The sequence below is a fragment of the Salvelinus sp. IW2-2015 genome, unplaced genomic scaffold, assembly GCF_002910315.2.
Source record: "Salvelinus sp. IW2-2015 unplaced genomic scaffold, ASM291031v2 Un_scaffold2879, whole genome shotgun sequence".
Classification (NCBI taxonomy): domain Eukaryota; kingdom Metazoa; phylum Chordata; class Actinopteri; order Salmoniformes; family Salmonidae; genus Salvelinus; species Salvelinus sp. IW2-2015.
The window spans coordinates 72397-83381 of NW_019944179.1; the positions used below are offsets into that span (position 1 = coordinate 72397).

Consider the following 10985-nt stretch of genomic DNA (forward strand, 5'->3'; position numbering starts at 1 on the left):
TCCGGCTGGCAAGCCCCCCCTTTTCCTCCAAACATAATGATGTTCATTATAGCAAACAGTTCTATTTTTGTTTCATCAGACCAGAGGACATTTCTCCAAAAAGTATGATCTTTGTCCCCATGTACAGTTGCAAACCATAGCCTGGCTTTTTTATGGCGTTTTGGAGCAGTGGCTTTCCTTGCTGAGCAGCCTTTTAGGTTATGTCGATATAGGACTCTGTTTTACTGATATAGATACTTTTGTACCTGTTCCTCCAGCATCTCACAAGGTCCTTTTCTGTGTTCTGGGATTGATTTTCACATTTCGTACCAAAGTACGTTCATCTCTAGGAGACGAACGCGTCTCCTTCCTGAGCGGTATGACGGCTGCGGGTCCCATGTGTTTATACTTCGCGTACTATTTTTGTACAGATGAACGTGGTACTTTCAGGCGTTTGGAAATTAATTGACTCAAATTATGTCAATTAGCCTATCAGAAATCTCAAACCATGACATCATTTTCTGGATTTTTCCAAGATGTATAAAGGCAGTCAATTAGTGTATGTAAACTTCTGACCCACTGGAATTGTGATACAGTGAATGAAAGTGAAATAATCTGTCTGTAAACAATTGTTGGAAAAATGACTTGGTCATGCACAAAGTAGATGTCCTAACCGATTTGCCAAAACTATAGTTTGTTAAAACTTCTTATGGCAGCATCCCGCTACCGGGATCGATATGACAACAGCCAGTGAAAGTGCAGGGCGCCAAATCAAAACAACAGAAATCTCATAATTAAAATTCCTCAAACGTACATGTGTCTTATATCATTTTAAAGGTCATCTTGTTAATCCCACCAAAGTGTCCGATTTCAAATATGCTTTTCAGCGAAAGCACTACAAACGATTATGTTAGGTCACCACCAAACCACAATAAGCACAGCCATTTTTCCAGCGAAAGATAGCTTTCACAAAAAGCAGAAATAGAGATACAATAATCACTAACCTGATTATCTCATCAGATGACACTCATAGGACTTCATGTTACACAATACATGCATGTTTGTTTGATAAAGTTCATATTTATAACAAAAAATCTGAGTTTACATTGGCGCGTTACATTCACTAGTTCCAAAAATATCAAGTGATTTTGCATAGCCACATCGTTTCAACAGAAATACTCATCATAAAAGTAATGATAATACAAGTATACACATGGAATTATAGATATACCTCTCCTTAATGCAACCGCTGTGTCAGATTTAAAAAAAACTTTACCGAAAAAGCAAATCATGCAATAATCTGAGACGAGCTCAGAACAATAGCCAAATTAGTCGCCAGGTTGGGTCAACAGAAACCAGAAAACATGATAAATGTTTCCTTTGATGACTTCATCAGAATGCAGTCCTAGAATCCCAGGTCCACAATAAATGCTTGATTTGTTCATAATGTCCGTTATTTATTGCAATATATGTACTTTGTTAGCTACTCAATACTCAATACTCTTACTTCTTTGTAGCTACTACAATTACTCCCCTGCAGCCATAAAAGTTAACAAGAAATTTGGGGGGTTGAAAAAACGAGTGGCCATCACAAAGCCTGACCTCAATCCCATAGAAAATGGGACCTGACTCAGTTTCACCAGCTCTGTCAGGAGGAATGGGCCAAAATTCACCCAACTATTGTGGAAGCTTGTGGAAGGCTACCCGCAACGTTTGACCCAAGTTAAACGATTAAAGGCAATGCTACCAAATACTAATATTTATGTAAACTTCTGACCCACTGGGAATGTGATGAAAGAAATAAAAGCTGAAATAAATCATTCTCTCTACTATTATTCTAACATTTCACATTCTTAAAATAAAGTGTGATACTAACTGACCTAAGACAGGGAATTTTACTAGGATAAATGTCAGGAATTGTGAAACTGAGTTTAAATGCATTGGCTAAATGAATGTAAACTTCCGACTTTAACTGTATGTACCTAGGCTATATCATAGGCTCTGTTCTAGGATTCATTTTCTGTTGAACTGGACATTGATACGCTTCATTCGGCTAATTTTCAGATCAAATGGACTCATTAGAGATTGAAGGCCAACTAATTACAGACAATAGTGACGAGCCTGAGTCTGTGTTTGGCATGCTTACCAGTGGTGGAAAAATACCCGATAGTCATACTTGAGTAAAAGTAAAGATACTGAGTCATTTTCTATGAAAGTAAATGTGAAAGTCACCCAGTAAATACTACTTGAGGAAAGTATTTGTTTTAAATACACATAAGTATCAAAAGTAAAAGTATAAATCCTTTCAAATTCCTTATATTAAGAAACCAGACGGCACAATTTTCTTTTTAAATGTACGGATAGCCAGCACAGTACAACACGCAACATAATTACAAATGAAGAATTCTTTTAGTGAGTCTGCCAGATCAGAGGCAGTAGGATGACCAGGGATGTTCTCTTTAGTGAGTCTGCCAGATCAGAGGCAGTAGGATGACGACAAGGATGGTCTCTGATACGTGTGTGAATTGGACCATTTCATGTCCTCTAAGCATTCCAAATGAATGAACTTTTGGGTGTCAGTCAAATGTGTGAGTAAAAAGTACGTTATTTTCTTTGGAAGTAGTGAAGTAAAAGTTACCCAAAAAAGTAGTACTTTCAAGTATTTTTTAAAACTTATCTACTTAACATCACTGACGCTTACTTAGCCGTGTGTGTAACTCTCGCACTCTCTCTGTGTAGAGGTGACTCTAAGGTTCACCTGAGTGATCCAGCACCCACCAGCCCCTGGCGGAGCCACCATCGAGCTCTTCGCAAACCACACCCCTGTAACCACAGAGACCTCTGCTGCCGACGCAATCCTACCTGCGTTTTCCCTACGCCTTGGAACCCTGTTGGTTGTCACAGCAACCAGACAGGGCTACGTGCCAAATTCCGCCCCTGGAGACCCACCAGACTGCCCGGTAGGTCAAAGTAGTAAAGTCTACTGTGTGTGTGTGTGTGTGTGTGTGTGTGTGTGTGTGTGAGAACAATCTGAAAGTGGTGTGTGAGGATAATGAGGGTTCCCCATTACAGCTTATATAATAAGTGACCACCCCCATTATCCTCACAACAACACTTTCAGATGTTCACACACACATGCTTATCAGCACTGGACAATTTAGGAGTGACAGAGAGAAAGGAGTGACAGAGAGAGAAAGAGGAGGATTTTGTCTCTGATTTTTATTCAGCCTTTATTTAGACAGATAGTCAATGCTGAGACAGGGAGTCAATGCTGAGACCAGTGTATCTTTATTTAGACAGGGAGTCAGCTTAGAACAAGGTCTCTTTATTTAGACAGGGAGTCAATGCTGAGAACAAGGTCTCTTATTTAGACAGGGAGTCAATGCTGAGAACAAGTCTCTTTATTTAGACAGGAGTCAATGCTGAGAACAAGGTCTCTTATTTAGACAGGGAGTCAATGCTGAGACCAGCGTCTCTTATTTAGACAGGGAGTCAATGCTGAGAACAAGTCTCTTTATTAGACAGGGAGTCAATGCGAGAACAAAGGTCTCTTCCAGGTGACCCTGTATAGACCACAATACACAATTAAACTACACATTCATATACACAATAAAATGCACAACAACAATACACGAAAAGCAAAACACAATGAGAAAAACAGACACATTCTTCTGTAAAAAGGTCCCCTAACAACCGTCTGAAATGACCTAGAGGCACCAATCCTCCCATTTTAAAGTGTATTGTAGATCATTCCACATGTAAAGTGCAAGGAAATTAAAGGCTGATTACCTAACTCTCTAGACAACAAAGGAGTCTCCAGAGTTAATCAACCTTAAGAACTTGTCATTTTAAGTCTTAATAGTGATGTTAGCTAAGGTAAGTCGGGAGTTTGTGGAGCAGGGCTTTGTAAACAAAAAACTGTAGTGATCTACAGAGAACCTTTTGGTGAAGAATACAGTGTTGAGTAATTAAACTTTTCCTGTGATAAAACGAAGGGCGCTATGAAAAACACACATCCAAGGCTTTAACAGTAGAGTGAGATCACGAGAATGGAGATTTAAACTAGTCAAGTAAGATCTTCAAAAAAATGTTTTTCTACAAACCACAATGCTAGAAAATAAAGAAACCACTAGGTCTAGAATATGTCATGAAGTTGAGAGGAAAACCAAAATTCAATAGTTTACCTTTTATTAGTGAGAAAAAAATGAGCCACAGGGTGGGTTATTGTGATGAATAAATGAGTGACTGGTGGTCCCATGTGCTCAGTTGGTAGAGCATGGTGCTTGCAACACCAAGCGTCTGATGAAATGTAAAAATGACTCGTGTGTGTATTCCAGTGTTTTCCTCTCTCAGTCTGGAGCTGCTACCAGAGAGAGCTGCCACTCTGATGGTGTATGAAGACCTGATACACATTAACTCTGGATCCCAAGGTGAGAGAGAGTACTGAGACACGGTCCCTGGCCCAGTGACCTCACACACATTAATAATGAAAAGTGTCACCCCTTTAAAACATCTCTCTAATGAAAGACACACACACACACACACACACACAGCAGCATGTGTCCTCTGTCCTCTGTCAATCAGTCAGGAGCAATTACATTAGATAAGATTAAATTAATGTATCTTATAACATGTGTCTTTGTCTGCCGTGTGTCTGAACAGTGCTTGTTTGCTCTGTGTGTGTTGTGTGTTGTTGTGTGGTGTGTGTGGTGTGTGGTTGGTGTTGTGTGTGTGTGTGTGTGTGTGTGTGTGTGTGTGTTGGTGTGTGTGTGTGTGTGGTTGTCTTCAATAACCACACTCATTTAGAGTGTCCCATACCATCTGCTCTTCTCCTGCTCTGCCATCCTCTCTGAGTGAGGTTCTGCTGCTGCTACTCCTTTAAATGTTGCTGACTGAGCTGTGTGTGTCCGTCCTCCAGGAGGGCAGGATAATCATGCTATGGTCTGGTGCATACAGTGGCCCTATCCACACACAGTGTGTTATATCATGGTATTTTGAACCTGGAATCCAGGGGAGCGATAAACCTGTCAGCGGACGAGGAGAGAGATATGAAAAAAAGGGAGAGGAAAGAAAATAAAAGAGGTAAAAGGGAAAGGGGATAGAAGAAGGGCAAAGGAGGAAGAAGAGGGAAGAGAGGAGAAGAGAAGAGAAAGGGGGATAGAGGGAAGAGAAAGGTGGGAGAGAGGATGAGGGAAAGGGAGAGGTGAGAAGTAGAGGTGGATGAACGGGAGGGGGGAGAGAGAAGGGAAGGGGATGGGAAAGCGGAAAAGAGGGGATGGAGAAGCAGGAAGAGGAGGAGGGGGAAGGTTCAATGTTCAGGCTGAGAGAATATCCATTATCGAGGGAAGAAAAGAGAGGGAACTCTTAGGAGAGAAGAGGATGAGGAGGCTTTTTGATTGCACAGGATCCCCTCCAAACACACATGCTCTGCTACATCTCACACCGTGTCCAAGCTGTTACCTAGAACTAACTCCTCTCCGTTTTGTTACCCAGTCCTTTTGATGTGATTATATCCCAGACTCCTTCAAAACTGGACATTCAGATCAATGCCAGACCTCCTTCAAAACTGGACATTCAGATCAATGCCAGACCTCCTTCAAACTGGACATTCAGATCAATACCAGACCTCTTTCAAAACTGGACGTTCAGATCAATCCAGACCTCCTTCAAAACTGGACATTCAGATCAATGCCAGACCTCCTTCAAAACTGGACATTCAGATCAAACCAGCCTCCTTCAAAAATGGACATTCAGATCAATACCAGACCTCCTCAAAACTGGACATTCAGATCAATGCCAGACCTCCTTCAAAACAGACATTCAGATCAATACCAGACCTCCTTCAAAACTGTACATTCAGATCAATACCAGACCTCCTTCAAAACTGGACATTCAGATCAATACCAGACCTCCTTCAAAACTGGACATTCAAGATCAATACCAGACTCCTTCAAAACTGGACATTCAGATCAATACCAGACCTTCAAAACTGACATTCAGATCAATGCCAGACCTCCTTCAAAACTGGACTTCAGATCAAGCCAGACCTCCTCAAAACTGGACATTCAGATCAATACCAGACCTCCTTCACAAACTGACGTTCAGATCAAACCAGACCTCCTTCAAAACTGGACGTTCAGATCAATACCAGACCTCCTTCAAAACTGGACATTCAAGATCAATCCAGCCTCAAAACTGACATTCAGATCAATACCAGACCTCCTTCAAAACTGGACATTCAGATCAATACCAGACCTCCTTCAAACGACATTCAATCAAACCAGACCTCCTTCAAAATGGACATTCAGATCAATACCAGACCTCCTTCAAAACTGGACATTCAATCAATACCAGACCCTCCTCAAAACTGGACATTCAGATCATACCAGACCTCCTTCAAACGGACATTCAGATCAATGCCAGACGTTCAACACTGACATTCAGATCAATACCAGACACTCCTTCAAAACTGGACATTCAGATCAATACCAGACCTCCAAACACTGGACGTTCAGATCAATACCAGATCAGGAATACTGGAAGCAGAGATACACAGAGCTAGAGAAAACACACAGGCACGGCTGCAGCGGTGTCTCATTGCCCAGGAATGTACACTCACCACAGTGGAAACACTATGACATCATCGCGAAGCCCCACTATACAAACTTCTCTTTAACACACAGTCTTGTTTAACTAACCTTGTGGGGACACAATTGATTCCCATTCAAATCCTAATTTCCTTAACCCCTAACCATACCCCAACACCATCTCCTAACCCACAACCCCTTACCCCAATACTAACACTAATTCTAACCTTAATCTAAACCCGTTGGTCTAATTTTGGTTTTTGCTTACTATTCTTGTAGTTAAACATGTCCGTGAGCGCACACACACACACACACACACACAGTCTTGTTTAACTAACCTTGTGGGGACACACAATTGATTCCCATTAAATCCTATTTTCCCTAACCTTACCACAAAACCTAAACCTAACCCACAACCACTTACCCCAATTCTAACACTGACACTAATTCTAACCTTACCCTAAACCCCCTAGAAATATATTTTTTCGTTGGTCGATTAAACATTTCCACACACACACAGCTATGTCTTACTATACTTGTGAGGACCTTTTGGGGACTAACAACTGAGTCCCATTCTAAATCCTATTTTCTCTAACCCCTAAACCTAATCCTAACTCCTAAACCTAACCCCTAGTTCTAAACCTAAACCCTAAGCCTAAAATAGCCTTTTTACAAGTGAGGACTGGCAAAATGTTGGTTTACTATTCTCTGGAGCACTTCTGGTACTCCCAAGCAATGTTCCCTCAAAGCTGATTACATGCGTGCAGTAGCCCTGAGACCACGCAGCTCCCGCGGGATTGCCTCGCTCAAGAAATATCAGCCCACGGAGCGAAGAACGAGATTGTATTTCACTCAACTTTCTAGAGCAGTGGTCACCAACTGGTCGATCACGATGGATCTCCAAGGCATCCCTAGTCAATCTCTAAACATTTCTGTAAAAAACCCAACGATAAAGCCCAGCGTTTTTAGAATTTTTTTGGCTTCGGTTATTGGCGGTAGCTACACCCGATTCAGCTGCCCTGCGCGCCGGGCAGGCCAACTGTTGCCATTTTGAAACATTTTCATGTGTCTGAAGGTACAAACTCTTCCTTCCCGGCGGGCCCGGAGAGCAAATCAAGTGCACAATAGGCCTACCGCTGGCCAATGGGATGGCTCAGATGACCGTGTCTGCAGTACAAGAAAGCTAAAACAAAGATTTCAGAACATTTAAAACCATGACTAGAGAGAAACTGTCAACGAATACAGCAAAGAGCTGCTGTTTTTATGAGTGAGTTCATGTTTAAATTCTTACTCAGTACTGTCAACACTTTGTATTCAACACTTTTATAAGCCATAAAATGCACTTTCTTCCTATTTCCAATCAGCTCTGCAACAAGCAGTGCAGCAGTAATAAATGAGGAGGACATTGTATCCACAGGCTTGCGTTATTATTAGCGGCTTGGGTCTTTTCTAATATCAAGGAATATTTCACTTTCTCTGGTCATAGGAGTAACAACATGCATTTGTGCATGAGGCGGAAATAATGCGGTGCGACTTGAGTTTCGCCAACAGCTGGAAGGTGTACCTTTTTGGTCAGTGTCAGTGGAGGAATGGGAGAGCGGAGGGATGTTGAGAGGTGGACCCTCAGTGTGCTGCTCTCTCCCTCCGCTGAGACTGACCATCAGATGCAGCCCAGTAAAAAAATGCTTGAATAGTTATAGAATCCATTGAATCCAAAAATTCACAAAATGGGACAAACACCAAATTGAGACTCTGCTTGCAGAATTCTGGACCATCAGCCCAGTAAAATAAAAAGCTAATTATTTAAATGTATGCTCACTCAGCTGTGCCTCACAAGTAATACAACAACAGATCTATATGATCTGTGTTCATATAGCCTACCTCAAATGTTTTAATATATATATATTTTTAAATGTCCTGAACAACAATGCATTGGCAGGGCATTTCAAGCAAAGCCAGTATGCGGTGATAATGTATTGGGCCTGTAGCTTTAAACCTCATTGCTACACTACTGTTTTTAATATGTTAATGTTTCATAGAAAAAAAGTTTAGCCAATTTTTTTGTTGTTGAGAGAGGAGGATCTTGGCTTGAATGTTGACTCAGAAAGTGATCTTGACTCAGAAAAGGTTGGTGGCCACTGTTCTGGAGTTTTCCTTGTTAACACTATCACAGTTTCCCTTTACTGTAGCAATTTTGATCGAATCAAGGCAATATTTGCCACTTTCAATGCAACATACCGAAACAAAATTTGGTTGTAGGCAGAGGCCATCGGAGTAGGATTCTATTGCATTGACATGCATGATTCAGCCCGTAATATACACATACTGGTGCGGCATAACCAATCAGAGCTGCAGTAGGCCTATATGCAAATAGACCATTGCCACATATGGATCTGTGCCATTTACTTTGAACTGGACTGTGTTTACAGCATGAGCGGTTGTGAGTAGATGCGCTTGTTTTGAGATTCAAGCGAGAGCTGCAAATAGCCACGTGTGCACATTTTGTTCATATCCTTTGCTAGTTCCATTCTTTTACTTTGAGATTTGTGTGTATTGTGAAGTGTTAGATTCTACTGCACTATTGTAGCTAGGAACACAAGCATTTTGCTACACCTACAATAACATCTGCTAAACATGTGTATGTGACCAATAAAATTGAATTTGATTTTAGTTAGTGAGCTATTAGCCCAGTTATAGATCGTTTGTAGTCGTCCTAAATATACCTCCGCCTAAACATCAGTGCCACAGGTAACATCCACAAAGCTGTGAACGATCTTAGAAACAAGAAGGGCTTTCTATGCCATCAAAAGAACATAAAATTCGACATACCAATTAGGATCTGGCTAAAAATTCTTGAATAGTTATAGAATCCATTGAATCCAAAAATTCACAAAAGGGGACAAACACCAAATTGAGACTCAAATTGAGCATGCAGAATTCTTTAAAAATATCCTCAGTGTACAGCGTAAAACACCAAATAATGCATGCAGAGCAGAATTAGGCCCATACCCGCTAATTATTAAGATCCAGAAAAGAGACGTTAAATTCTACAACCACCTAAAAGGAAGCGATTCCCAAACCTTCCATAACAAAGCCATCACCTACAGAGAAATTAACCCAGAGAAGAGACCCCTAAGCAAGCTGGTCCTAGTCCTGTTCACAAATACAAACACACCCCACAGAGCCCCAGGACAGCAACACAATTAGACCCAACCAAATCATGAGAAAACAAAAGGATAATTACTTGACACATTGGAAAGATTTAACAAAAAAAACAGAGGAAACTAGAATGCTATTTGGCCCTAAACAGAGAGTACACGGTGGAAGAATACCTGACCACTGTGACTGACCCAAACTTAAGCAAAGCTTTAACTATGTACAGACACAGTGATCATAGCCTTGCTATTGAGAAAGGCTGCTGTAGGCAGTGAGTGTAATGTTTACTGTTCATTTTTGTATTGTTTTATTTTACTTTTGTTTATCTATTCCACTTGCTTTGGCAATGTGAACATGTTTCCCATGCCAATAAAGCCCTTAGAGAGAGGCAGTGAGAGACAGAGAAAGAAAGCGGGAGGCAGTGAGAGAGAAAGAGGGAGAGAGAGAGGAAGGGTGGCAGAGGGAGATGAAAGGAACCGATTGAGTAAAAGAGAAAAGAGATTAGAAAGTTGAGATTTAATATGGAGGAGTAAAAACAGAGTGATGAGAGTGAGGAGAGAAGGCCAGCATCCATATGGCGTTCATCACACATCTTCCAGACATTCATTTGACAAGCTGCATTAAAAAGGATTACAGGGGAGATGGACACTAAGGAACAGTGGATCTAAGTGTGTGAGTGGTTCCTGACCCCCCCCCCCCCTTTCCTCCCCAGGATCGAGGGGTCAGTCCTGGGTTCAGTTCCAGCGTCGAGCCCTGAGCCTCCCTCTCAACTCGTCCTACAGCAACCTCACTGCCCTGCTGACTGTGGCCAACAACCCCAGCCACATCCAGCACTTCCCATACCTGCAGGGCCTGGGGGGCAACGGAACAGGTACCTCCACTGGGACTGGGACAGACTGGGACCAGACTTAGGTGGAATACACTGTTGGTACTATTCTATTGGTGCCGTTGTATCTGACAAACTAAATCAATTATTTGATAGTATTTGACATATGGATGAGGGGTGGATGGGGTGAAGGGAGGGGGGGATGAAGGGTGGGTGGGATGGACCCTACCTTCCACCCCACCCACCACCCACCTACCTTCACCCCTACTTTCCACCACACCCCGCCTCACCCCTACCGTTACCTCAACCCACCCACCCCCCGCCCCCTATCCCTCCCTTGACCCCACCTATGCCCACCCACCCTCATCTGTCCCTTCACCCCCATTCCACCCACCACTATCCTCATTTATCCTTCACCACACACCCCACGTCTTCCC

At 42.1% G+C, this 10985-nt stretch overlaps 1 protein-coding gene across 1 annotated transcript; it reads left to right on the top strand.

Annotated features, from left to right (window-relative positions):
* The first annotated feature begins 2481 nt into the window (after window positions 1-2481).
* Window positions 2482-10649, top strand: LOC112074930 (protein FAM171A1-like). Its single transcript, XM_024142007.2, has 4 exons — window positions 2482-2495; window positions 2719-2939; window positions 4317-4409; window positions 10435-10649. The coding sequence occupies exons 1-4, from the start codon at window positions 2482-2484 to the stop codon at window positions 10632-10634; spliced, it is 528 nt and encodes a 175-aa protein (XP_023997775.1). The 3' UTR covers window positions 10635-10649.
* Window positions 10650-10985: the final 336 nt, after the last annotated feature.